General features: G+C 40.2%; 1 protein-coding gene across 2 annotated transcripts in view; it reads right to left on the bottom strand.

Moving 5' to 3' along the window:
- Positions 1-11211: 11211 nt before the first annotated feature.
- Positions 11212-27386, bottom strand: part of LOC102212692 (protein jagged-2-like) — a 49679-nt gene continuing 33504 nt past the window's right edge. The window contains exons 10-26 of one of the 2 annotated variants that reach the window (XM_005728593.2): positions 26084-26197; positions 24773-24819; positions 24044-24217; positions 23794-23944; positions 23518-23682; positions 23123-23236; positions 22484-22597; positions 22280-22393; positions 22063-22179; positions 21820-21847; positions 20937-21022; positions 20227-20340; positions 19469-19584; positions 19102-19362; positions 18473-18604; positions 14838-14997; positions 11212-14504 (exon numbers count right to left, since the gene is read on the bottom strand). In XM_005728593.2, the coding sequence (XP_005728650.1) occupies positions 13999-14504; positions 14838-14997; positions 18473-18604; positions 19102-19362; positions 19469-19584; positions 20227-20340; positions 20937-21022; positions 21820-21847; positions 22063-22179; positions 22280-22393; positions 22484-22597; positions 23123-23236; positions 23518-23682; positions 23794-23944; positions 24044-24217; positions 24773-24819; positions 26084-26197 (2513 nt within the window). In that variant the 3' untranslated portion in view covers positions 11212-13998. The remainder of the gene's footprint in view (positions 14505-14837; positions 14998-18472; positions 18605-19101; positions 19363-19468; positions 19585-20226; positions 20341-20936; positions 21023-21819; positions 21848-22062; positions 22180-22279; positions 22394-22483; positions 22598-23122; positions 23237-23517; positions 23683-23793; positions 23945-24043; positions 24218-24772; positions 24820-26083; positions 26198-27386) is intronic. The other variant, XM_005728594.2, reaches the window with a different exon arrangement.

The raw sequence follows: 27386 nt of genomic DNA on the forward strand, positions 1-27386 counted from the left end.
ATTTATCAATGCAGTCAGACAAAAAGCTATGTGGTTAAAAAAAAAAGTGTAGATCCATTTTTGCCAGTGTTTGAGCTCCTGCTACTTCTCAGATGAATTAAGAGCCTTCTCATTTTGCATCAAACTGCCTCAACTAATTTACTTCTATTTTATTTTAACCCAAATTACACCTGTTTTCACCAATGTGCATGTGCATTTGCTACACTTGAATTTTCAAATATATGACAGCGAAACATATTTCAATATACTCGTTATGTGCATGTGAGTTATTGTTTCTTTTTAAAGTGCAGCCTGTTAACATACAAGCTCAGAAGCAGTCATGATGTCATCTGTGGCACATAAGGATGTCTTATCTGTGCTGCCTTATAGCAAAGCATTTAAAGAAGTTCAATAACGAGTGGAAAGCACTGTTGCCTCACAACAGGAAGGTTCTTGGTTTGAACCACGCTCTACAACTCCACACAAGAGCCAGACTTTCTTCTTCTTCTGGTGCTTTTCACTCATTTTTAGCCCAGTCTTTATACCTGACCCATTTTCAGACGAATGTTTTTTGTTTGTTTTTTTGTTAAGCTACTTAACACTAACCTATGACTCATTCAGATATCAAAAGGCACATAACAACCAGTGTTGTGTTTGTACATAAAACACAACTAAGAAAAGAGTTCATTTGAAATTGTATTTTTATGCACTTTGTCACTAGCAGTTAGTGGATTAATTCAAATTTCAGTGTTTCTTTTAGTTGGAGAGGTCAGCGAGTGTCTAGATCAGTCTGTAAAACACGGTGGACGGAGCTGAGCTTGGAGCTGCAGTTCAGCCAGTGGTGTCGAGGAGTTCAGACCTCAACATTACTGAAGCAGTGTGGGATCATCTTGACAGAGAATGGAACAAAAGGCAGCCAACATCCAAAGAAAACCTACAGAATGTACTTCACAAAGCAAGACTCCTGTAGTCTGTCTAAAGAAATTACAAGAAAGCTGCCGAAGAGAGATCAGTCTGTGTTGAAGACTAAAGGTGGTCATATAAAGTATTTACTTTCAAGGTTGTTAAGCTCCCATATAAACTCTATTTTTGCCGTATTTTTGCCTAAACTCCCAGGGTGTATCCTACCTCTCACCTCGGACGGAATGGATGAATGGTGGATATTTCAAAATAAGAAAGTACAGAATGCTTCTGTAACATAAAAATGTGACTTGCTGTGACTTTGTGATTTTTAAATCCATTTATTTTCTTTTACTGTTGCACTTTTTTCCTGCAAAACTGTGGACAGAGAACTTTACAAATAAAACGTGATCTTTAAATTTTAGTTTCTTATTTTTTGAGTCATTGCCTGGATAAAAGTTCCACCTTTACTCCCTTTCTTGTACAATAACTGTAGTATGATTGAAGAAACTATAGTATGCATCATTTTACTTTCACACTGTGAACATTTTTGAAAGAGTGGAGTGTTGAAATTTGGCACTTTTCAATTAAAATTAAATTATAAAGGTACATAAAAATCTCTACAATAAAACTTCAGGGCTGAAATACACACTAACAAGCAAAACAAAAGGACATAAAAAGCAAATGTCACACAATACAGCGAAATGTAAAAGTACATTTCTTCATGACATCTTTAATCATATTAAAGTTGGTTTATGCAGAGGTGGTAGTGGTATATTTGTTACTTATGTAGAGTTTGTTAATCCAAACACTCCAGTACTTATTCAGTTTGTTTACTGAAGTAAAAGTAAAAAAGGAAAATTGACATTTATACCTGCTATTTTATATTCAAAGCTAACTGATCCTTTTGATATATTAATATAATTATAAAATAATACATATAATAATACAGTACATGGGAATGCAAACATCATCTTTTTAAATTGGCTCCACACCTAAATAGAAAGAACGCGTGCAATAAGATATTAAAGTGGCGTTCAACAGGTTCAAACATATGGTCAGTTATAGTGGCTCAGTCTGGGGAAAAACAAGCTCCTGTAGATTTTCTTTGTGTACATATCAGTGCTGCTGCTCCTCTGAAGTTTACTTCTTTTTGTGGATTTACACAATTGAATTGTGACGTGAAGATTCAAGCACATGTTTAACAAGCTGTCATCTACACTGACAATCAATCTCTGCTGCTCTTCATGTAACCCAACGTTGACCATGAACACCACAGCTGCTGTGCACCAGTCCAACACAACCTTTGAATATCCTTTGTTTGGTTTGCAGGACATTTCACAATATACTCCCTTTATGCTCACTCAAAATCTGGAGTGCTAGCTAGGTGCTGAAATACTGGGACCACAACTTATGGAGGTCTGCACCAAACGCGCTGTTTGGATCATTCTGACTCATTTTAACCCTTGATAAAAGTAAGTGAAAGTAAAAAGTTAGCAGAAACATTCTCCAGTAAAGTGCAGATGCTTGAAAATTCTTGTACTATATTACTTCTCATCATCTCAGCTGTAGTATTACAGCTCCCATTCAAGGATGTAAGTACTTCTTACTGTGAAGCACAATACTGTATGTAGAGTACAGTGTGGATTGAATTATGAGCAAAAGTATGCGAGTGTGAGCTCATAGTCAGTCAGTTCTCTGCTCTCCGGATTCATACCCACAGGACATAGGCATTAATGTCAACTATTCAGATGAGAGGCCCAACCCACTTCTTACCCTCATAAATCATTGATTCCTCACTCTGCACACACTTACACTCACATAAACACACACATAAGACCTTCGCTCTTCTCTGGAAGTGCTCATTGTTTTGAGTCCTCCTCCACACTTTGATGTGAAGGGGTCAAGCGGAGGCTCCCTCCTTGACTCCAGGGAGAGCCAAAGAGCAGAATAATCAGCGTCAGTAACATCTGGAAGCGCATGTTAAGCAGGGCTTACTTGGCAGGCAGTTGGTATTGGCACCGGCAAACCTTCCTACTGGGGGCCTTTCATCTCCGTTTGAACATGTGGATTCGGCCCTAACCCTGGGAGGAGTCAGAGGGCTCACCGCCAACAGTGAGGCCAAGGTGTGGCCAGCAACGACGAGGAATCCTGCTGTCTTCAGGATCAGTCTGATCCTGAAGACTTCTTGCTTCTGTCTCCTTACCCGTTTCCACGCTCCTCTTACATCTATGTAATGAACTGTCAAACCCTTTAAACCCTGAGCCTCAGTCTGCTTCAGACTTAGTTTGGTGTGTAAGAATTCAATTAAACTGACCAAGCCCGGCTACAGCCTTATTCTGTGATTACACAAAGAAGCAAGAGAGGAAGTACTGAAAAAGAAGCTTAAAGACTTTAGACGTGAACATAGTGGAACAAATCCTGAAGATGTAAGGGGCAATAAATGAAGTGCTCAAAGCAATTTGAGTGACTAATTTTAATCATTTGTAATCTAGACTAATATTTAGTGACTGGACAAGCTACAGCAGTATCCAAGTTTGGTTTTATAATACCTGCAAACCATGCAAGGCAATAAAATAAGGACTGAGGGCTCAAATCACTTGAGGTTAAATTCAAAATTAGGCTTTGGTAAGTAGTTCTGGAAAATGCATGGCAATAGGATTACATAATAGGCTTCAATTTAAACTGAGAAAAGACCAAAACAATGTCGACATGTTGGTGAAATGAAACTCTGTACCCTTGGTTCAGGTTCAGAAACCTTGCTGAAAACATTTGGATCAAAGAGATAAGACATTACATTACAATGAAGTAATTTAGGTGAGGCTGTTGAAAGCAGTTTGTTTTTATGCGGGCGTATCATTCAACTAGGTCAATGCTACAAAAGATTTTAATTCTTTTAAAAAATGTTAATCCTTTAAAAATTCAACAACATAAATTCTGTCTGAAGCAACAATTCCGCATAATCATAGTATGGGGATAGAAACCTGGGCTAATTCACTTGAAAAAAATCCTCAAACCAAAACTAAACACTTTTTGAAAAGAGAACACACTGTAACACCTCCAGCTGTTGTTGTTGTTTATTATTGGGCAATGCGTTCTAAGCAGCTTTCAGACATAAATTGGATACCAGCGCTTGCTGGGACCTGGTCCAGGAATAGAGATTGTGGCAGTTATTTGTCAGTGCTTGGGTGTGAGAGTGCGTGAAAGCTCGCTGCTGGTGGTCAGGCAGAAACAGGTGTGTGCAGAGAGAGGTTTCTGTTTGTGTGGGAAGCTGGAGGAGGCCGGGAAAAGTCACTGAGCCTCTCAGCTTCATTATATCTGGGTCATTGTGTTTAAAAGCTAAGCGGCGCCAGACCAGCAGGTCAGGGAATAGCTCGGATTTTACTGTGAAACCCTGACGAAGTAGACACTGCCCGGTTACCCGTTGGAGAGTCACTCTGCCGTACACACTTGTAGCTTTTTAGTGAAATATCAGTAACAATTATCTCCATAGGCTTTAAAAAAAAACAAGTTATAGAGTTATAGCTGGGATGTTAGTTATACTGACACATTTTGGCACTGCCACCAAAGAAAACTTAAAATGTTCTTCTTTCTTTTGTTATATTAGATCAGTGTGCGTTATACTACCAATATTTTTTTTCTTTAAGTAAAACATCAGTGCATGAAATAAGCTTTCTAAAAATATTTTTGACCTTCAATAAAGGTAAGGCAGTAATTTTGAGTTGAACTGAAATATCAAAAATTGTGAAGAAAATGTGCTTGGTATAAAATGAATGTATGCAAGTAATTAAGTACATTTTATTTGACCAGATGTCGATCAATGTTATGTTTTACATTGTACATATGTCACAAAATGGCATGGAAATTTTACATCTAATCAAATTACTTAAAATCAGTGTTTTTGGCATAAGCTTTTTTTTCTGTGTGGAATGTAAATAAAAGTAGAATGTAATATTTCACAAACAATTTATTGTACTTAAAGTACATAACAACATATAATGAAACTAAGACATTGATAGTTTTATAAAAATAAAAAAAATAAAAAATAAACTAACACTGTTTTTTATGGAGTCAGATCCAGTTATTCAGTTTCAACCTTTCATAAGTTGTATTTGTTTAAAATACAACCGATTTGAAAATATCTTTGGTACTGTTATGTTTCTCTTACACACTCGGTCACTTTGTTAGGTATTCCGGTTCAACTGCTCGTCAACTTAAATACCTAATCAGCCAATCAGATGGCAGCAACTCATTGTGTTTTCACATGTAAACAGGGCATCAGAATGGGCAATTAAAGTGATTTAAGTGGCTTTGTTGGTGCCAGACGAGCTAGTCTGAGTATCTGAGAAATTTATGATGACCAACTGTTTTGTTGATGCTACAGGTGAGAGGAGAATAGGAAGACTGCTTTGAGCTGACTAAGATGTACAGAAGAGCATCTCTGAACGTGCAATAAGTCAAACCTTAAGGCAGATAAGCGACAGCAGCAGAAGACCACACTGGATGTCACTCGTGTAAGTTAAGAATAGATTTTTGGGCATCTTAGTACCAACTGAGCGTCATTTAAACACAAGACCACCTACCTGAGCATTGCTGTAGACCATGTGATCATAAAGGCATGACCAATATTTATGACCATCTGTTTATCACCACAGTTTACCCTGTGGTTAAAGAAGGCTGGAAGAGTGTTCCTGCACCCTGAGTTAATGAGCAATTAGATCTGACAAGCAGGTTAATGCATATTACTGTTGAGTGGGTTCATTTTTCATTTGCTACATCCTAGCTAGTGATGATATGTGATGTATTTTTGGTGAAGATGGAAATCTAACTAGCTGCTGAAGAAGAGCATTCATAGACAGAATGATGTCTATGAATGCTGTGCACCAAATATCACCAAACACACAAACTGTTTCTACATAATGCGTCTACTAGCAATTGTACGGCTGTTGTATTTTCCAGGGATGGATAAAAAAATTGCAGCATTTTCAAAGGTAAGGACAGCTCAGAAGTTACAGTCTATAATATTAAATGTTTGATGTTGATAAAAACTTTCTTTGCTTGGAACTCTTTGGATTTATTTGACTTCTGACACTTTCACTTATTTCTGATATCACAATGATGCCAGGTAAGTCTTCCTGAAAAACTGGGGCAGTCACAGGCGTGTATAAAAGGTGAACAATGGATGCAAGTTGATTTACTAGAAAAAGCCTCAGATGACTCAAATCCATCCATCCATTCGCTTCCGCTTCTCAGGGTCGCGGGGGGCGCTGGAGCCTATCCCAGCTGTCATAGGGCGAGAGGCGGGTACACCCTGGACAGGTCGCCAGTCTGTCGCAGGGCCAACACACAGGGACAGACAACCATTCACACTCACATTCATTCGCACATTCACACCTAGTGGTAATTTGGATTATCCAATTAACCTATCCCCACAAGCTGCATGTCTTTGGACGGTGGGAGGAAGCCAGAGTACCCGGAGGGAACCCACGCAAACACGGGGAGAACATGCAAACTCCACACAGAAAGCCTTCGGCCTGATGGTGGAATTGAACTCAGGACCTTCTTGCTGTGCGGCAACAGTGCTAACCACCGTGCCACCGTGCTGCCAGACGCAAACATCTGTTTTTTCTAAACTGAAGGAAAAAAAGACTAGAAAAAAAAGCATAATCATCAAGCTAATATTGCAGAAAGTGAAAGTAAATAATAACATTTCTTTTGATTTTTGTGCAGCATCCAGACTGACCAGACTTTTTGAACCGCTTCAAACTGTCAAACTACGCATCCATGCACCGTTAACAGCATCCAAGAAACCAACTGGCCGACCTGCAACACAGCTTATCAATCATTACACATTGCGCGCATCATTCTTTTCAGCCGCTTATCTGCCACATTGAGTCATCCTTCTAGGTACAGAGGATGATATATTTTCAGTTAAGCACAAAGCAAAGTCTTAATGTTATCACCATAGAAACGATTTTGAGTTGGTAGTTTAAATTATCCAGGATGACAAGCATCAAATGGTCCGTGAATCCACGACACATCTCCCATCAGTTAGAGTTCTTCAAGCATGACAGGGACCAACTTGGAAGAGTTGGTTAGTTAGCCATCCTGGTAGCAACAACTTAAATAGCCATGTTGTAATGTTAAAAAGAATGGAAAAGGAGGTTAATTATGTTTTCTTGCACTTTGTATGTAGGTACATATTTCTAAACAGTACTCTATATATGAGACATGCTTCTATTGTTCAATGTGTTGGAAAATTTCATATTTTTTAAACTTACTAAATAGACTGTCCAGCCTACTGTACCCAGTCTTGGATTGTATGTAAGCAATTTGTGTTTCCCTTAAAGAAAATTATTATTTTGACTAAAACAATATAATTTCTTTTTTATTTTGTCAAAAACTGATGGAAAGCAACTTTGGATCTTTGATTTTCTTAATACCTAAATGTCTGCCTGCCTGTTGGGCTTTGTCTTATTGTAAAATGTGTTATTGCACAAAAGGAAAGCTTGTGGATTTTGACATACTTGGAATGCTGTACAGTGTAGCGAGGAATGCTCAGACCTCTACATTGGAGAGACCAAACAGCCACTTCATAAACGCATGGCACAACATAGAAGAGCCACCTCGGCAGGACAAGACTCAGCGGTTCATCTGCATCTAAAGGACAAAGGTCACTCCTTTGAGGATGCCAATGTTCACATTTTGGACAGAGAAGACAGATGGTTTGAAAGAGGAGGGAAAGAGGCCATCTATTTCTCTCACCCCAACCGGCCGCAGCAGATGTCCGCCCCTCCCTGAGCCTGGTTCTGCCGGAGGTTTCTTCCTGTTAAAAGGGAGTTTTTTGATTTATTGATTTTATTGATTAACATTCAAATTCAAATCTCAGTGAAAACAGTGAAAACAAAACAAAACAAACAAACAGTGAAAACAGAACAAAAATCTACCATAAAGAAAGAAAGCATGAGACAAGGCTAATCAAAAGGTATTGGCTGAAGCATTTGCTTATTACGCCAACCCTTTTCACAAAATATCTTTTTGTATGCAGCTCCTGTACACAGGGCTTGAAGAAAGTAATAAAACAAAGCAAAAACCAAACAAACAAAGAAAAAAAAAACAAAGAAAAAAAAACTTTCCACCTTAGATAAGTAACTACATCAAAGCAAAAGAATCAAGAGGTTGTTTTTTCTCCTTTTTGCTCTTTTCATTTATGATTTCTATATTTTTCTATTACTCTATTTTTAAACATGTTTTTAAACAAGGAAAATGAACTACACCTTTTTAAATCACTGTCATAACTATTCCACAGGTTAACTCCTCTAACAGAAACACATCTCTGCTTTATATTTGTCCTTATCTTGTTTCTTTTTAAGAAATCTGTTCCCCTTAAGTCATATTGACTCTCTCTGACTTTGAACAGCTTCTGAGTACTGCGGCAAAGCAAGTTATTTTGTGCTTTATACATTATCTGTGCCATTTTATATTCAACTAAATCATAAAATTTCAGGGTATTCAGATTAATAAACAAAATGTTAGTTGGTTTTATATAGTTTGATCGGTTTATAATTCTTATAGCTTTTTTTTGTAACTTGTCGCCAAAGTGCTTGCTCATAGGGGGTCATATGATTGTTGGCCTTTTCTCTGTATCTACTGTACAATACAAAGCGCCTTGAGGTGACTTTTGTTGTGATTTGGCGCTATATAAATAAAATTGAATTGAACTGAACTGAATTGAATTGATTTGAATCTATGCCCACTGTGAGCGACCATATTTGAACAGAGGCGGTGGCTTACGACACCAACTGTCTGCCATCTACAATCCAGTTCTGAGATCCCTTCCCTTCCTTAATACTCACTCACATCCTGGGCCATCTGACCTCAGGAAATCTCATGATAGGGTGGGGCTAGGTTTCACAATGAGCTGACCTACACCCGTTTTCACACCTTGGCTCGTGTGATTAGGTAGAGGATCATTAGGGGTCCATTGTCCCTTTTGGGGGGACCCTCTCATAGGGCTTAAATCTGGGACTCTCCACCGTTTGACCCTAGAACTGAAGAAGCTTCTCGGATGAGAGGTGAAAACAACTTAAAGAAGTCCAGACGCTTTTCTTTCCAAGCTCCTTAGACGACATATTTGGAGCTGTTCATGTTTTCCCTCTTAACTTTTTGCCTCCATATGTGCTTAAAAAGCTGAGCTAAAAACAAAACACATCACAAGTAGATGTTCTTGACTTCCTTGTAGACAGTTATTTGGCTCTTTTCACCCCTGGAGGGACATATGGCACTTCCACTTGTATCTTTTCTGAGATCATTTGAGATCCATGAAGAATCCATTGTGGAAGGTGTTGATATTGTTCATTAGGAAGGACATTGCTGTTATAAAGTGAATTCTTAAGCTTTATTGCTCTGACTTTCTAGATGGGCTGGAGTTACAAATGCTCCGCTTGGCTTCCCAAGCCTTGGACTTTATCACCAGATGGAATTTGCTGATGCCATTAAATTACTGATTCCCAACATGGACAATGTGATTTTAACAGGCCTCTTAGGTCAAGTTTGTCTGAGGATTATGTGATTTTACTGGCAGCTCCTGTAAATGGTAAATGGCCTGTATTTGTATAGCGCTTTTACTACCGTAGTAGGCGTAGTCCCGCCTAGGGACCCCAAAGCGCTTTACACACCCAGTCATCCACCCCTTCACACACACACATTCACACACTGGTGGAGGCAAGCTACAGTTGTAGCCACAGTTGCCCTGGGGCAGACTGACAGAGGGTCGCGCCATAGGCCCTTCTGGCCAACACCAGTAGGCGGTAGGTGAAGTGTCAAGGACACAACAACGGAGACTGTCCGGCCCGGGGCTCGAACCGGCAACCTTCCGATTACAAGGCGGTGCTCTGATACAAGCAGTTTAATTCTGTTTACATGCTACATTGTGGGACGACACCAGTTGCTAATGCTATCGCTTGTTCCTGCTGTTTGTACTGTGCCGTTATTTTTCATTCTCCCATTGTGCTCCACTCCAAGCAGGTCAGCAAATGTAAAGTAAAGTAAAGTTTTATTTATATAGCACATTTCTAGATAAGGGATCACAAAGATCACAAATGTGCACTGAACGTGCATGTGACCTGAAAGCTATGCCATCCAGGATTCCAGACACATTCCCCATTCTTCCCAAAACAACTGATGGGTTAATGAACACAGCATAGCACATAACGTCCCACCAAGCATTAAGGATATCCAACACAGCTGCTGGAAGGCTTTCATGCAGAGCGGGCTACTGTTAATCATTTCCCACCATGTCATTAAAGGGGCAGATGTAGTCATGCAAAGGACTTCTCTTATTGGCTTGGCGCTAAATGAAGTGGGAGCGGGATGCTGGGCAATTGTCTCCATGGCTAAAGAAATGTTTTGGGTGTCAAGCTACATACAAAAATAAGATAGGATAGAAAATATTGCAGAAAAAATGTGTACTTTTTTCTTCTTCTTTTTTTAGAAATGTAGAAAGTAAAAAAGGTAAAACAACTCATATTGTGAACTCCTGCAATTTAAACCTATTTCGTAACCCTTTACAAATGAAACATAAGCAAATTCAGTTTATGGAACAAACTTCATTTAGGATAGTTTAACCACACTCCCTGTAAACATTTTGCAAAGCTAATATTGACCCAATACAGCAGTTCTGTGTGACCTAAAGTGGACAGACTTTTAGTTTGGAAAGGAAGGAAGTGTCAGCTTGACACTCCTTGATTACAGCGCCTTTTCTCAAAACTAGTGAAAACTAGATTAGCACCAAAGACATGCGGTAGGTTTAAATTTAGGTCTGCAAATAAAAAACTGCAAACTGTAAAACACAATTGCTGAATGAAAATTGAAGTTCCAGTGACAATTTGAGTCAAGGAGGGAAAGAAGTTCTAGAATGGAAAGTGACATTCTAAAATAAAAAAATGTAGAAGTTCTAATTTGGAAAAAAGATTTTAAAAAAAGTAATTGTGTGGGATTTAAAATCGAATGAATATAACTTTACTGGAAAGTGACGCTCGAGAATTGAGGTTGGAGTTTTTAAGTAGGAAGTAAAATTCTAGAATACAAATGTAAAATGTTCCCTTTCAAAGTGCTGATTTGAACTAAATGGAACTTGGAATTTTACAATGAATACATAGAAACACTTTACAACTTTAGGATGAATTCAAATGTCTAGAATGAACAAGTTACAGAATGGAAGGTGAATGAAAGCTTCAAGAGTACCTTAGTGAAAGGTCCAGTTATAAGGGCATTTGCAGTAGCCAATGACAGCTTTTTAACAAATGACAACACAAAACAGACTTTGGTATAAAATACTTTAATAAATAATAGTATTGTTCTAAGAACAAACAAAAAAATTCCACTAACAAACCAAGACTTTTACCAAATATTGTACAAAATAATTACAATGTTCTGCACATTCAGCCCTCCGTGTGGGGCTAACAGAAAGTAAAAATTTACTGAGAGAAAAATTATTTGGGTTTTCTATGAATGCATCTGCATTAACAAAAGATATTGAAAAAAAAAATCATCATATTCATCTGCAAACAGTGACGATAACTGACCCCCAACCCCCTCCTGCAACTGCTGTGGAGGTAACACTAAACATTTCTCTTCCTGTGTGTTCTTAGTGCAGAAACAGACTGGACAACATCCACAACAGTCAAACAACATCAACAGTAATACAACTTGTTCCCTTCATTAGACCAGAGTAGATACACACAGGGAGAGGCGGTACATTAGGATACAGACACATCTATTGCAAGCAGGTTCCCATTCACACAACACACTGTCTGTGATGAGGTTTCAGTGTCTTGCTAAACAGCACTTCCCCTGGGTGGATGATTACCGTGGAGTTGTTTGAAGCTAACACCATGCTGCTCTGTGCAGCACCTCTGCTGTCAGCAGACTGTAGAACTATAAATTTGTAACTCACATACTAAGAGGCTCAAGTGAGACTGGCAGCGGGGCTTTTAAGTTGTTTGGACCCTGCGTCCTCTACATACTGAAAATAGAAATCAGATGCATCAGTGCTGATTAAAGATTCACCAAAGTTTTCCTTTTTGCCATTTGGTGTCCAATAATCTCGTAAGCAGCATGTGGCAGAGCACCTCAGAACCGTCAGTCAAAAACTTTCTTAACTTGAAATTATATTTCCATTCTGCCAGACATGAACAGAAACACATCATTTATAGCATGCAGCGCTTCGCCTTTGCTTTTGACAAGACAAATATCAAAATTCTTCAATTTGCTTGCCTGCTGTGATGCCAAAATGATGATTGTCAAATGTCAGTACATGCATTTCTGTAGGGAGTATGACATTAATGAATTAAGAAGTGCTTTCGGGAACAGCTTTACTCGTTTTGAGTGATGATACTGAGGAAAACCTGAACAAAGAAACCTAGATCTGGATCTACTCGGATTGCTTCAAATGTAAAAGAACAATGTGGATTAGAAGGTAGAGATCAGCAGTTATGAGTGAGTCATTAAGTGATAAATGACAATGGTGTGTTACAGCAAGTCCAATGTGGAGAAAATGAAAGAAAATACATAATTTAGCAAAAGTCCAACAGAAAACTGAGCAAATACATAAATTAGAACCTATCTGGATACAAAATGGCATAAAATCAAAATAACATCAGTCATATTAATATATTTTTTGGAGGACTGGCTTTATACTTAGCCCTGAACACTGTGATAATGAAATTCAGGGACTGAAGTTTAAAAAGATCAAATGGACCCCCCCCCCAAAAAAAAGAAAATACACTACAAATTGAATTTGTAGAATTAAAAGTATCAAAAGTAATAAAAGGTGACTATTGCAAATGCTCATAAAATTTCACTCTGGAGGTCTCCAGTGAGATGAAAATGACTGTTAATGATGGAGTTCCTGTAGCTGTAGCACTGATGACCCAGCTGATCCTCACAGCCTGTTCCAATGGCTGGCAGGTCTGGGATCAGCTCTCTAACAAATAATTCTAAACATAAAGACAAACAATCAACACCTAATTTCTCTTTAAACAAGTTTTCATGACTCAGTGGGACCACGGGCACTGAAAAATCTGTCTAAAACCTGTCGTAGTGTCAACAGACACTGATAAACGGAATGACATAATTAAAAAAAGAAAGAAAGAAACAACCACAAAACAATCTTATTTTTTAGAATAACTATGATACAAAGCATCACTTAAGTTATTAAACTCAAATATACACAGCCATTTTTTATATTTACATATGTACAATGCAAAGAAGAAAACAGCATTTACTGCGATCGAGTTGTTGTTAGGACTTCTTTCCCTTTTTGTGTATTTAAAATCTGCATACAGTCTACAAGAGGAAGGAAAGAAGTAAAAATAGGAGCTGAAGGCACTTTTCTACTAAAGCAATATGCTGAAAAATAATCATGCAGACTTGCAGGAAGTAGTGCCAATTATTTTCAAATGATATATAAACCTTTAAGATGTTTATGACTGTAAACAAACAAACAAAAAAAAAATCATGCCAGGCATTATACAGTGGTTACTTTGTGCCAACTTTCAAAGAACTTAAATATATATATAAAACTTGTTTTTAGTATTTTTTTTTCTTTAAATAAAAACACATGATTTGAAGACAGTGTAGAAAAGGCCCACAGGTGTGGGCTAAGGCAGACAGGAAACAAATGCACCACGCCACGCAGTAGAAACGGCGTTAACAGCTGCCAGCCAATGACGTTCAGTTAAATCTCCAAAGTTTCAAAGAAACAAACGTGAGCGTTAGTTTTTTTCTAGTGAAGCAAAAAAAAAAAATAGAAAGAAATGTGTGTAAACAGAAAATCTAGAAATGTGAAAAGAAAATTCTTGATTTCAACAGTGTAACAATCCAGAAATCCCGAAGCCGTGATGTTTAATTTTCATGCCTCTTTTTTTTTTTTTTTTTATAGTAACATCTGTGCTGCAGAAGAAGAATTTAAATAAGGCGAGGCAAATAAAAAATATAAAATTAAAGCATCTGTAATCTTCACTTTTGGTGCTTTTAAGAGTTGAAAAGTCAGTGACATTGAAGACATCGCAGTTTCTTCCTTTTACTCAGACGGTCCCTCCTCTTCCTGTGTGGGGTTCACACGTAGTGATCTTTAATGTCCTCGCTGAGTTTGGCGGCATTCAGGTTTTTACACCGGTTGTCTTTGGGGCTGTACGCTGTCCGGTGCGGCACCTTCAGCGGACCGCTGCGCGTTGTACAAATCATCCCTCCCTTACCCATCATTCCCCTGTCCTGTGTTATGGTGCACTTCTGAGGCGGACACTTGTCTCCCATGCCCAACGCCCTTTCCTCGTCTTCCGCCTGATCCCCCTCGTGCTCCCCGTCCTCCTCACCCTCGGCCCCATCGCACGTCCTGTCAGAGGGGCCCATCAGTTTCTTGCATTCGTACTGAACGTCTTTGTCGCGGTTATCCTTGAGAGCGTTGCTTCGCAGCGGCTCCAGCTGGTTGTTGACTGTTGTCTCCTCAGATCGGGCCGCTCTCTCGCGCTCTTTCTTCCTCTTGCGGGTCCACCAAACGCAAACAACGATGCAGAAGATCCAGAGAACGCTGAAGACCACACACAAAACTGGGACCAGGTAACCTGAAGAGGAAGGTTTAATGGGATATTAGGAGATCATTGCATTTAAAGATGTTACAAAGATATATCATACCATCGGCAAAATTAAGAAAAAAGCATGTACCTATTGTTTTGTACAGAATATAATAACTAAATTTGACTAAATTTGGAACCGCTTCAGTTTTTTCTTGCAGATCAGAGGCCAGAGAGTGATTGTATAGAATTTTGTAACATCAGTGTGATTCGTGATTGAGCAACACAATTTTAAGTGATAAATTGAACAAAAATGCTGGCTGTAGCAAATATGACAAAAATACGGTAGACTAATTCTCACAGAGGAACCGATGTGTAACTCACCAACAGTAGGGCACTCCACCACCACCTTCACTTTGACCTCAACCACTGCCAGAATGATGGTGCTGTTCTGGCGTTTGGACAGCGCACTGGTGATAGCGCTGGCCACCTTCTGGATCTGTCCACAGTCGCCGTCTTTCGATCCTCCATCCTGCTCAAAAGACTACAAAGAGGAAGAACAGGAACCATAAGATTTATTTCTCTTTTTAATTCAAAATAACTTGTTTCGCCGTTTAGATTTGAATATGTGGTGGGTATAGCTCAGAGAAAGTTTAGTGTTTTCATAGCTGATTGCAGGAATTAATGGTTTCATTCAATTATGGTCCTGGAAGACACTTGCTTTTGTATAATCCTGGATTACATGAGAACATCTCATTGCATTCATTTTTGGTTAAAATCACATCATTTCTGTGCCTCTTCTGAAAGGTTCATCATGTCACGTTTAGTTTTCTACAGCCAGAAAGTCTGATTCTCACAAACCAAACCCAGAAGATAAGCAAAACCAGAACCATCGTGACAAGAATAACAGAGAGAGTTCCAATCAAATCAAGATCCCTGCACACACTAAAATATGTAATGCACATCTTAAACATCTGACAGTTGCTTTTCATTACAGGGGACACAAATACTCCCTCAAACCTTTCAGTGCTCTTTGAATAGAGCTTTTCAGCGATGTAAAGAAAAGCTGATTTGTAGGTAAAAGGAAAAAAATTTGCAAAACACAGATTCCCTCAGTGCAGCAGAGAAAGAAAAGAAGTCCCATTCGCCAAATGGTCAAAGTCTCGCTCGAGGCCATGTAAGAAGACAAAAAAGAAGAAGAAGAAAAAACACATTCATCCGTCAGAATAAAAGAGATTCTCCTCCCAACATCTGGCAGGCTGTGAACCCACCCCCCCGCTGAGGGTGGAGTTAATTGCCTAATAAGGTGCTGATGGTGAGAACAGAGAGGTGGAGTTGGGGATGCAGGGCTGTTGTTGGGGGATTAGCTGTGTGCTGTGTAGTTCAATTAGGACAAACAATAGAAAAGAGGCCAGCTGTGCTCCCTGCTCGCCTGGGGACAAACACTCCTTTTTTCTTCTCCTGAGGAAATCAGCAGCTCATTCACACACCCAACTTCCAGACTGACTGACAGATCACATTGCAGAGATACTGAGCTCAGTGCACAACGTGCATGCTGTAGACTGCAAGGAGATCTTTTGGGGTTTATCATTTTCTCTATATATTGTTTACTGTGTGTGGAGGCCCGAGTTTGCTTAATAACACCCAAATACTATTGAAGGATTTATTTATTTATTTTTACCATATTTTGTTCCAGTTTGGAGAGGAAATGTATCTAACACACTTGACAGCAACATGTGCTCAATTCTAGAACAATCACTGTTCTAGTGTTTAAGTTCCTCTTGTGCCAGAAAGCGGCTATCCTGAAGCAGGAGCTAAAACATCCCAACGCTGGAGTTCTAAGAACTTAGTTGTACTTTTGGGCATGTAGACAGGGCTCCCTCCAAGAGCTGTAAGAAGAATCAGTCCACATCCTCTTACACTATTTCTACCTAGCGGGAAAGGTAATCCTCAGCAAAAAAAAGCTCAAACAGAAGGAAATAATTAATTTTTTTTGCAATTATTTGGGACTATCTTGAGCAGCGGATGAAAACACATTTAATGTTTAGTTCATTAGTGTTGGTTTGTGTTTGTCCAACCCCAACTGGTCACGACAGACGGCTGCCCCCTCTGGAGTCCGGTTCTGCTAAAGGTTTCTTCTTGTTAAAAGGGAGCTTTTCCTTCCTACTGTCACCAAGTGCTCGCTCAAAGGGGGTTGTTTGATTGTTGCAGTTTTCTCTGGGGTTATTTAGGGTCTTTACCTTACAATACAAAGTGCCTTGTTGTTATATAAATATATGTATACCACACATATATATATGTATATATATATACATAAATAAAACTCAACTAAATTGAATGCATGGCTACAAAGACAGAGGAAATTCCACCAGCGCCTCCAAAAAGCCAACAGCATCGAGCCAAACGTTTGCGGTGCTATCAGCAGACAGAACGCTGACTGGTAGAAACGCTGGCTTGGACAGTAATGGGAACAACAGTGGAATTCCCCATGAAGAGAAAGAAGCACAAAAAATTGTTAAAATTAAAAACAGTTTCCAACACTCCACTACAAAAGATTTCTTATGTATGATGACTGTTTTTTCCATGCCAAGCACTAAAGCAAAGGACCAACACAGCATGAACATAAACAAGTGTTTCCCACCTTACTAGTTTTTCCATATCTGTATATAAATTCAACACTGCCACACCTACAACAAGCGGACATCAGTCTGCAAATTTCTGTGCAGCACCCATGGACAACTCTGTGATGAGCATGCCTGATGAAACAAATCGAAGTAAACACTTTCAAATATTTGGCCACAACTTCTTGAATCCATCAGTTTTCCTTAAAAAACATTTGAAGAGGCCACAACATGTTCGAGGGGACACAAACCAAGACAAACCACTCGTCCCCACATGCATTCTGAAACACAGGCATCGCACTTCTTTATCCGCTCAGGTTAAAGCCTGCGCTCAGATCATAAAGATTTCACTCGCACGTGAAACTGAGCGGTGACATATCACTGCAACACAAGTCCGCAACAAGTGGGAGTGGAGCTTTTTATTTTTTTTCCTCCTTCTTTTTATGAAAGCCTTGTTGAGGAGTTTGGGTGGATGTCAGGCTCACCACTCCTTTTCCTGTATCTGTCGCTCAAAACAGGCCTGCAAACATCAGAGGAACAAAAACTAATCCCCTCCATTAAGAGCTTAGATGTGACTGATTCCCTCAAGTCTGGGTGGCCGAGAGTGAGAAATACAGAAACTAAAACAAAGAGGGGGGAAATTATAAAGGAGGGCAAATAAAAGCAAGCAAGGGAGACAGATGGGATCAGACAGATTGTGCAGATATTAAAGGAGAAGATAAAGAAGACAGGGAAGGAAAAGATGCAGAGGAAGAAGAAGAAATACGCAGAAGGAGAGCAAGATCGGCAAGTTCCCAAAAGTAAAGCTAAATTTTAACCAGATGTTGTTAAAAGCATCAAATACTTCTTTCTTTCCTCTCTCTGTTTTCTAAAACAAGGACGAAATAAACCAAAAATAGAAAAAAGATCTGATTTTATTGTCCTCTACTGGAAACAATTTGCAGTGGGGGGTTATGTGCGATTCAATAAAGTGGAAGAAGAAAAAAAGGGACAAGTGAGGAGGAAAGACTGGGAGTTCGTGTAAGCAGGATCAAAGATCAGAGAGGCATCTCCACAGAATCATGGTAGTGGGTGGATGCAGTAGCCATAATGGGGGATGAATTATTTGCATAAAGATACATATTTCAAACTGAAGAAGCTTCTCGGATGAGCGGTGAAACATCTTCAAGCAACTTAAAGAAGTCGCTTTTCTTTCCAAGCTCCTTAGACTATGATGACCTGTATGACTGAGAACCTTCACAGACTTTCTAAACGTTTCTTTCTTCCTTTTCCTGTCTTGGAATCATCCTAAAACTTCTCACCAATGCTCTTTGCTTTTTCAAATATAAAGGCACAAGTCAGTCTTACATTGTGGGACAAGTGCACACAAGTGCATGTGTGTGTGTGTGTAATAATTACCAAAGCGACTTCCACGGCATCACTGGTGGAGTAGGACTGGTCACAGAGGATGAGCAATGCCCGCTCTTCAGCAAGCGTCCGAGTCACGGGGAGATACCTCAGCTCCGAGCAGATGTTCTCCACTGTGGTTCCCTGCGGCACACGGACAACACGGGTGAACAAATTCCTCTCATTCCTTTTAAGTCTTTCTTACATGGATTCAATCCGAAAGCATCCCCCAGCAGGGGGAAAACCTTGCCTCATCAACACTTTGTCAGAGGAGCAGATTTGTTCCCATTCAGACATGCCCGACAGGCATGACCCAGACAGCCAGACAAACTTTTCCCCTCCCCCTGCTAAGACTCAAAGTTTTTTGGTCAGTACAGAGCTGATCCAGCACCTGTCCCTTTGTAAAAGTGTCCTCTATATTAAAAGCCATGTGTTAATATTAATAAAGTCTTGAAATGTATGGAGAATACATTAAGAATCACGTTTATGTGAACTGTGCCTGCAATGTAAAACCACAGATTTTTGTTCAGTGCCACTAAAGCATAAGACATAAAAGGCTTTTGTAACTGGACCCACAGACCAAGCTTAAAAAAATTCAGAAGACAACGATTCAAGTTCCTACTTCTGTATGATTTACTCACCTGTGGCACTTTGTCCTTTTTAAAGATGAGTGTGATGTGAGCACAGTTGTTATCCAGATAGCCGCTGTTAGGTTCGCACTGGGTGTGCAGAGGTGTGGGGGGGTCTGGCGTTGAGCACACCCCCCACTGATGACAGGGTGGCGAGAAGCAGGTGAGGAACTGGTGCTCCACACACTCGTGACCTCCGGGGCAGGACGGAAGGTTTGCTTCGGGAGGCGGAAGAGCCTTCGGGAGGATGCAGAGCTTACGGCCACATCTCACCTAGAGGAATTCAGCGTTCAGAGAGAGGGTCCACACCAAACGCTCAGTTAGCTAATACCGAGCTAGCTTAGCTTTAGCAATTACGATTCATTCTCGTATTCCTAACCTTGGAACAATGAACATTCCCGTTGACACACTGGCATGTGTTACATTCCTCCTCCCAGCGGCTGCCGTGAGGAAACTGTAGGTCAGTGTGACGGCATGGCTTCCCAAGTCCGATGACTGGAAAGAAGAAAGAATTAAAGCAACAATTGAAGTTGTCAAATGTAATCTTAAATGTAAGTTATAATCCTATAAAACTGCTGGAGTTCACTGTAGTCACATGAAAGCCATAGAGCTGCCCTAGGTAGACATATTATTCTCTCTCCTTTTCTTCTGTCATATACAGCACCTACTATCAGAGTAGTGAATGCTTACATTAAAAATGGTGGAAGTTCAAAATAATGATGTCAGTGTATGCCGATGTAGTCGTGCAAGCCAAAAGCTCACTCCATTTCAGATACTTTTTCTATTTTTAGCTCTGCTTGATGTCATAGACAGAGGATATTGCAAATATGGTTGTCTTAGCCCCTCCTGCTTTTAAGACCTTGTGTTTACTGGGGACAGCCAATCAGAAGACAGGGAGCTTAAATAGAGGGCCAAGGGATCTACGTATAGGCTTCAGACCCAAAGGGCACACAAAGGGTGCTAAATAAAGACAAACGTTTGTGAAAAATGAACAAACAGCTACTCTGATAAAAGGTCCAAGCAAAGAAATATTGGAAACGAGCATAATAGGTCTTCTTTAATAAAATGATTCAAATCTGATTTACGTCTAAACCATCATCTTATGAACCTCTATAAACAGCTATTTATTGTACTTACAGTCTTGGCAGCGAGGTCCAGCATGTCCTGGAGGACAGAGACAGCGGTAGCCATTGATCTCATCCATGCAGGTCGAACCTTCAGCACAAGGAGACGACTGACACTCATCGATGTCTGAAAGAGAAAACCGCAGGCAGCGTGCAGAGAATTATTAAACTTCTAATGCCCACCATAGACCAGTCTAGACAAGTCCCGGTGACTCACTGTAACAACTGTGAGTGCTTTATTTAAAAAGCAAGCATTGTAGGCATTGTTAGAAAAAACTTTTCAGATTATAGCGCATAGAAAGTTGAAAACTACAACCTAAAAACATTAAGAACTAAAAAATATTTTTAAGTACAGATATTTCTTTCAGTGTTGCATTTCTCTTTTGAGTGTTTCTCTACTTTAAAAAAAAAAAAAGTCTCAAATACCGGTTTGGTTTTAAACTCTTTAAAAGAATAACGCTGAACGCTTTGGTTCAGCGGGGGCTTTTTCTGAAGAGCTCTCTCCCAGAAGGGCCACGGGAGAGCGCACAGACCTGTCTGACAAACTTCAGCTCTGACCTCGCTCGGTGCAGAGGGGAGAGGTTAAGACGGTCTTCCTGAAAGGCTTCCTAATCTGTCGCCCTGAAACAATCGGCTCACGCTCCCTCGCTGCGGCCTTTCACCCCTGAACCCCCGCCCATCTGACCCCAGCCTCATGCCCCCTTCCAGTTCCCAGGGACTCACTGATGCGGCAGTCCGGTCCAGCGAATCCTGGAGCGCACTCGCAGCGAAACCAGTTCACACCATCCACGCAGATGCCGCCGTTGTAGCTACAAAGGAGACAGGAGACAGATCCAAACAAGTCAATCAAAAGTGGATTTAACCTAGAAACAAATATTCAGTTTTTGATGTTAACAAAAGCTCTCTGAATTTTTTTTGTACTTGGTAAGTAAATAATCGAATTTGACCCATATAACCCCGCCCACACACACAAAAGAGATAAGAAAATGTACGCATAGCTGGAAAATGGGTGAACGGGTAGATATGTGTAGCTTAGTAGTCCTGATTTATCCCACGCTCTGCTCTGTGGGTCTGCAGAGCCTCTCAGGCGCAGCAGGATGAAGCTGATCCCAGATCAATGTCCAGGCTTCATATGTAAATCTGCCCAGGCCACATACCGAGCCCCCCCAAACACCCCTCAACACCTTCACTCCTTACAATGTTTCCCAGGTCGAGGTCGGTGAATGGTCAGAGGGGTGACACTTCACACTCTCCTGCACTTCTCCCCCTCCTCATCCACCGCCTTCTCCAAAAAACCAAAACCACCACTAATCCACCTGTCAGTCATTGAAGGGGAGGGCAAGGGGGAGGGAAGGCTTTTGTCCAGGGTAGCCTCTCTGATGTAGAGAATCCCAAGATCTCAACAGTTTGTGTACTCCTCATTTTTTCAATAAATTGCAAAAAACAAAAAAATTATAAAATGTGTTGTTTTGTGTAGCCAACCAACCAACAACCTCAAACTCATTAACAAAAACACATCACATACAGATTTCCTTAGATACTGATATATTGTAGCACCAATACATTTTTAAAAATCATTAGAGGGCAAAATATTTCCATATCTTACCAGGGATGAGGATTGCAGTCATCAACATCTGCAAGAGGAAAGACATAATTAACTTGAAAACTTGAAACCTGTCATAATCCATAGGTGAGAATGAGTGAGTTGTATAAATGTATAAAAAGCATATGTAACTGATTTTATCCTGATGCTATAACAGTATATAGACATACGATTTTTTAAACACACAGTATCTGCATGTATCCTGGTTAGTAAGAGAATGTAAGAAATACCCAAAACTTTGCATACTCTGTGAACATGTGGGTCCTTCCCAGCCGTCTTTGCATATACAAGTGTAGGCATCTCCCCCTCCAACACATGTCCCTCCATTTTCGCAAGGACCTGAATCACAGGTGCTGTTCTTGGCTAAAAAAAACAAATAAAACACAGTAAAAAAATTTTTTTATAAATCATTAATGTAACTCTGTGTTTTTGCAGTGAAACAAAAGTGATGCTGGTGTCTCACCCGTGTTGCAGGTGCTGCCACCCCAGCCTGAGTGACAGCTGCACAGGAAGGAGTCTCCGTGGTCATAACACGTTCCCCCGTTACTGCAGGTAGTGGAGTCGCACTGGCTCTCGCCTACACCGAGATGGCATGGGGAAAAGATTTTAAGCTTTTGACGCAATGCAAAGTGTCTATTTAATGAGTTGGCTCGCATGTTGAACTTACGTGAGTGGCAGGTCTTTCCTTTCCAGTTGTCTACACAGTTGCAGTAGAAGTCATTAAGCAGATCGACACATTGGCCTCCATTCTGACAGGGGTTCCTGCTGCACTCGTTTACGTCTGGAAAAGAGTCAGACAGCAACTCAGTGCACTCGTTTTAGCTACTGATTACCGTCCTAACGTAATCAGATAACGTGTGATAATAGTTTGGTTCAACTCTTCAGCAAAAACTCAAGCTTCTCTAGCCCCAGGCATAGTCTTGGCAGAGATTATAGTATTTTGCACTCAAAACTGTCAATGTTTATTTCACCAATAAATTACTTCTGTCTAAACCTAACCCTTTTCCTTTCAAATATAATATAGACTGTCATCTGCAAATGTGTGCACTGTCTGTAAGCACATAGCCACAAAATAGATTTTGAGTCTGTCAGCTGGCTTGATTGTTACATTTTACACCTGTATTTATCTCAAATCTTCTAGTCCTCTGCGAGATCCTCAAACTGCTCATCATTCCTCTTGTGTCTCCCATGGCTGTGACTCATAATCTGCATGACTCAGCCAGGCTCTCCTTTACAGCTTGTACTGTTGAGCTACACCAACACTGAGAAAAATCCACTCCTCTGCCACACACCTACACACACTCACCAACATCACAGAGGCTGCCCTCCCAGCCGTCTGGGCAGAAACACTTAAAGGAGTTGATCTCATCGATGCAAGTGCCTCCGTTCTTGCACGGAGATGGTGCACAGTCATTAATGTCTGCAGGCAAAGAGAGAAGAGTTCTTTTAATACCCCGTTAATTTTCAAGAAAAGATCAAAACTGTTGATTTTTGTCTTTTACATTTTGTTTATTGAGATTCTTTCTTCCTTCTGCTGTAGACCAAACTAAGTAGACCAAACTAAGACAGACATGATTGCTGAAGTGAGAGTTTGAATTACCGTAAGAATTATGTGGTTCCCAGTGATGGTAACTGATGATAAATATAGTCAGTGTGTGTGTGTGTGTGTGTGTGTGGGAGTGTCAGCTAATAATGACTCACTCTCATGGCAGTAGGTGCCAGTGAATCCCGGATCACAGGAGCAGCTGAAGTTCCCAGCCGGCAGGCTGATGCAGCGGCCACGCGGTCCACACACATTGGATGAGATGTTCCACACCCTCTTTTTAGTGTCGTTAGTTGTGACGGCAACAGTGCAACTATCAATCACTTGGGGTAACGAAATGAAAAAGAGATGATCAGCAAGGGGAGCACTTTGGAATTATTTGTCACAATTTTCTGATGAGTACATTTTTTAAAAATGTGAAGATGCTGGGTTACCTTCACATTGGTTGGTCTTGCAGTGGTCCTTGAGCTCTGAACAGGTTTTGCCCTCATAGTCATCCGGACAGCTGCAGTAGAAATCACCGGTCAGGCTGTGGCACTGAGCCTTGTTCTGACACGGGTTTGGGCTACAGGGGTTGTTCTGCAACTTCAGGAAGAAAAACAGAAAATGCATTTGTGAAACGAAACTACAGCAAAAACATCAAACTGTCTTCTGCATATTATATAAGTTGGATTTAGTCCTTACCTCACACGTTGTTCCAGTGAAGCCCTGTGGGCATTCACACATGAAGCCGTGCAGCAGAGTGTGGCAGCGCCCGCCGTTCTTACATGGACTGCTACTGCACCAGTTCCTCGGAACCTCGCAGTGCCGACCCCCAAAACCTGGCTGGCAGACACACTGGTAGCCTCTGGCCAACTCCTGGTATAAAGATAAGAAGTCATCAAAGTGTCTGCTGACACATTTTATTTATAGAGGATAATTAAACTGTCACTTTTGTCCAGATATGTTCAAGCTTTCACCATGACAACTGCTGTGACATTTGGAAAGGGTAAGTTGCACATCACAAATAGTGACTGATTTCAGGTTATAAGGAAAAAACTGTTTTTCACTAAGAAACAGCTCAACACCTTCTTTAGCTAATACATGCAAAACTAACCAGGAGGCTGATGCAGCTTACTTGACTTACTGGATCAATGCCATGCATTTTCTTTAATTCTTGATTTATCTGAAACAGGCTTCAAATCCAAACCCAAGTCCATATTTGAAGTTTTGTTTTTTATTTGTTTAACAAAACACAAAAACTCATTCAGTCACTGAATGTTGATAACCTTTCAAAGTCATAATAGCTTATTCTTTTATGTTTTGACAGGTACTTGGATGATTGACAAGAAGCATGTTACTTCTCCGTTGCTGTCATCACATCAAAAATAAAATCAATAAAGACCTCATTATGTTTGAACTAAAAAGTCTCACCTTGCAGGTCCCTCCGTTCTGACACTGTCCGTGACAGCTGTTCACGTCTGTTGAATAATCAATCACAAGAAAAATGTCAGATCTGAAACTGACTTTGACAAAATGGGCAGAACAGTGTTGTAACGTGCAGCTGCTACAGGAAAGTGGTCGATGAAACCAAAGCAAAGTTTTCCATGCCTGGAAGAATTGCAGATTCAGAGGTGCAGATGAGCTGTGAGAATGTGCAACGGAATTTAACTTGCAGAGGGAAAAAAGCTAACCCTAAAGAGTTTAAGCAATTTAAGAAAAAAGTTTGATAGTTTGGGAAAACATTGTAGTTTTAGAAGAGTGAGCCAGTGTGTAGCAGGTACACAGCCATAAGGGAGGTATATAAGAGACAGAATACAGCTAAAGCCCAGCTTCCTTGGCCGACAAGCTTCTCTTCCACTGCCATCTGCAAATCTCTGGATTTCTCAGTAGACGTTTTTCTTTTTGTGCTTTCTAAGAAGATAAACTCTTCTTGACTTTTATGTGTACAATGTAAAATATACTATATACATATGAATTATTAAGGACTATACTGGACAGCAGCTCATTCTGTTGCTAGCACACCTGTGTCACCAAAGCATAAGGAAATTCTAGTCAAAATGTTTTGGTCACATAATATGAACATGTACTTTCTACTGTTGGAAGAAGTAATATTTTAAGGTGAAGTTTTGATTGTTTTGCCAATATTTTTTAAATTTACCACTGAGCTTAGAGATTGGACTGTTTCCAAAATTAAAGGTCAAAGATAAATGTATTCTTTAATATATCTTTAATAAACGTGATTAATTAAATCAATTTGCCAAAGAAAAAAATTTGGTGGCAATAAAATTGCTGAAAATATGCAAAACCAGGTTAAAACTCACATGCTTTTAAGGCCCCGTGTGACTTTTTTGTGCAGATATTTTTTTCTTTATTTCGGGAAAAGAAAAAAAACTGCAGTAAATACTATGTTCAGATATTAAAAGATGTTACCTATTATATTGGAATTTACTAGAATTTTGCTAGCAATTTTGATATCGATAGATATTAATAGCATATTGCTATGCTGTCAGTGCTTGTAGTAAGCATCTAGAAAGACCATTTTTCCTGAAAAATTGGTTATTATTTTTGAAATAGGAATTACATGATGTAGATTTTCATGAGAAACCATCTATCAGAACAAACACTGATTTACTGCTACAGTGGAAAAGAAGCTGGCTGGACAGAGGCCCCTGTTTCACCTCTGTTTTCTACAGGTAGCTGGAAAGAGGCTAAAGACTAATGATCTGCTGGACTGATACTAACTGATGTCACAGTTCTGGCCCACCCATCCATGAAAGCAGGCACAGTGATATCCACCAATCAAGTTTTTGCAAGCGTAAGCATTGAGGCACGGCTTCCCCGCGCACTCATTTACATCTGAAAAATGGAGATGAGAGACACAGAGAAAATGAATTAAAGCCAAGAACCTGCTCAGAAAGCCCGTCACCAAGCACAGCCTCCTGTCACACAGCCCACTGAAATGAAGGCCAAAGATCGAAGGTCTTTCCCAAACTTCCCTTTTAGCGACAACTTATGTGAATTGTTTTTTTTTCTTTTTTCATTTCATTTACGGGCTTTAAACGCAGACTTCAGGAACAAAAAATGCTCCATGGTAACTCAAAGTGCTGCGAATTATCCTGCAATATTTGACTCATGGTAACTCTTTCCAACACCTTGATTTATGGTTGTCATCCGCACTGGGCATACGCTGTTTGTAGACCTGTTTGGAGCTGTCTCCAAAACCAATTTTGGTGCTTTGATGGTTATTGGAAACACTTCAGTAGCGCCCTACCACAGCACAAGTTTAATTTAATTCCTGTATTGCTCACAGCTTTCTGCACTTATTATATATATATATATATGACACATCAAGTTACTTTTTGCACAGTGTGCAGTCATTTGCACAACCCACTGTCATTGTTGTCATCTGCTGTCTTGTGTCTGTATCGTTCTGTTCTGTCTGGTGTTGCACTGTCTTTGTTTTGTGTTTTTGCCATTTTTGCACACTTGCACTTTATGGAGTCCTGTGTTGATTGTCTGTTATATGTCATATGTAGCACTATGGTCTTGGAGGAATGTTGTCTCGTTTCACTGTGAACTGTACCACCGCACATGGTTGGAATCACAATAAAGCCACTTGATTTATTTAAATAAATGAACACTGAAATAAATGTAATGTGTACTAGGTAATAAAGTAAAGTTCATGTCTGGATGGGTGTTTACTTTTCCACTGGTTTCCATTGCCTCCCCCTACTCCTGCCATTTTGTCCTCATCCCCACCCCTAGGGGTTAATGTCTCTCTTTTGCATTCCCTGAGGGCCAACCTGCGGCATTCCAAGTGGTCAGTTTCAGAGGCAGCGCTCGCCGCTCCCACCGTGCCGCCTTGCCCACTATAAACCAACACACAGTGCATTAATACTACTCCCAGGAGGTAAGCGGCACCTGTTAGCCTGCTGAAACTAAACACCCCAAACCCCTTCCCAAAACCCGAGCCTCCTCCCGATCTAAAGCACCCGTTCACTTCATCTCCCTCTCCCACAGGTACCACCCTGCTCCCTGAAAGGGG

The sequence above is a fragment of the Pundamilia nyererei genome, unplaced genomic scaffold, assembly GCF_000239375.1.
Source record: "Pundamilia nyererei isolate P.nyererei 1_Seehausen unplaced genomic scaffold, PunNye1.0 scaffold00029, whole genome shotgun sequence".
Classification (NCBI taxonomy): Eukaryota; Metazoa; Chordata; class Actinopteri; order Cichliformes; family Cichlidae; genus Pundamilia; species Pundamilia nyererei.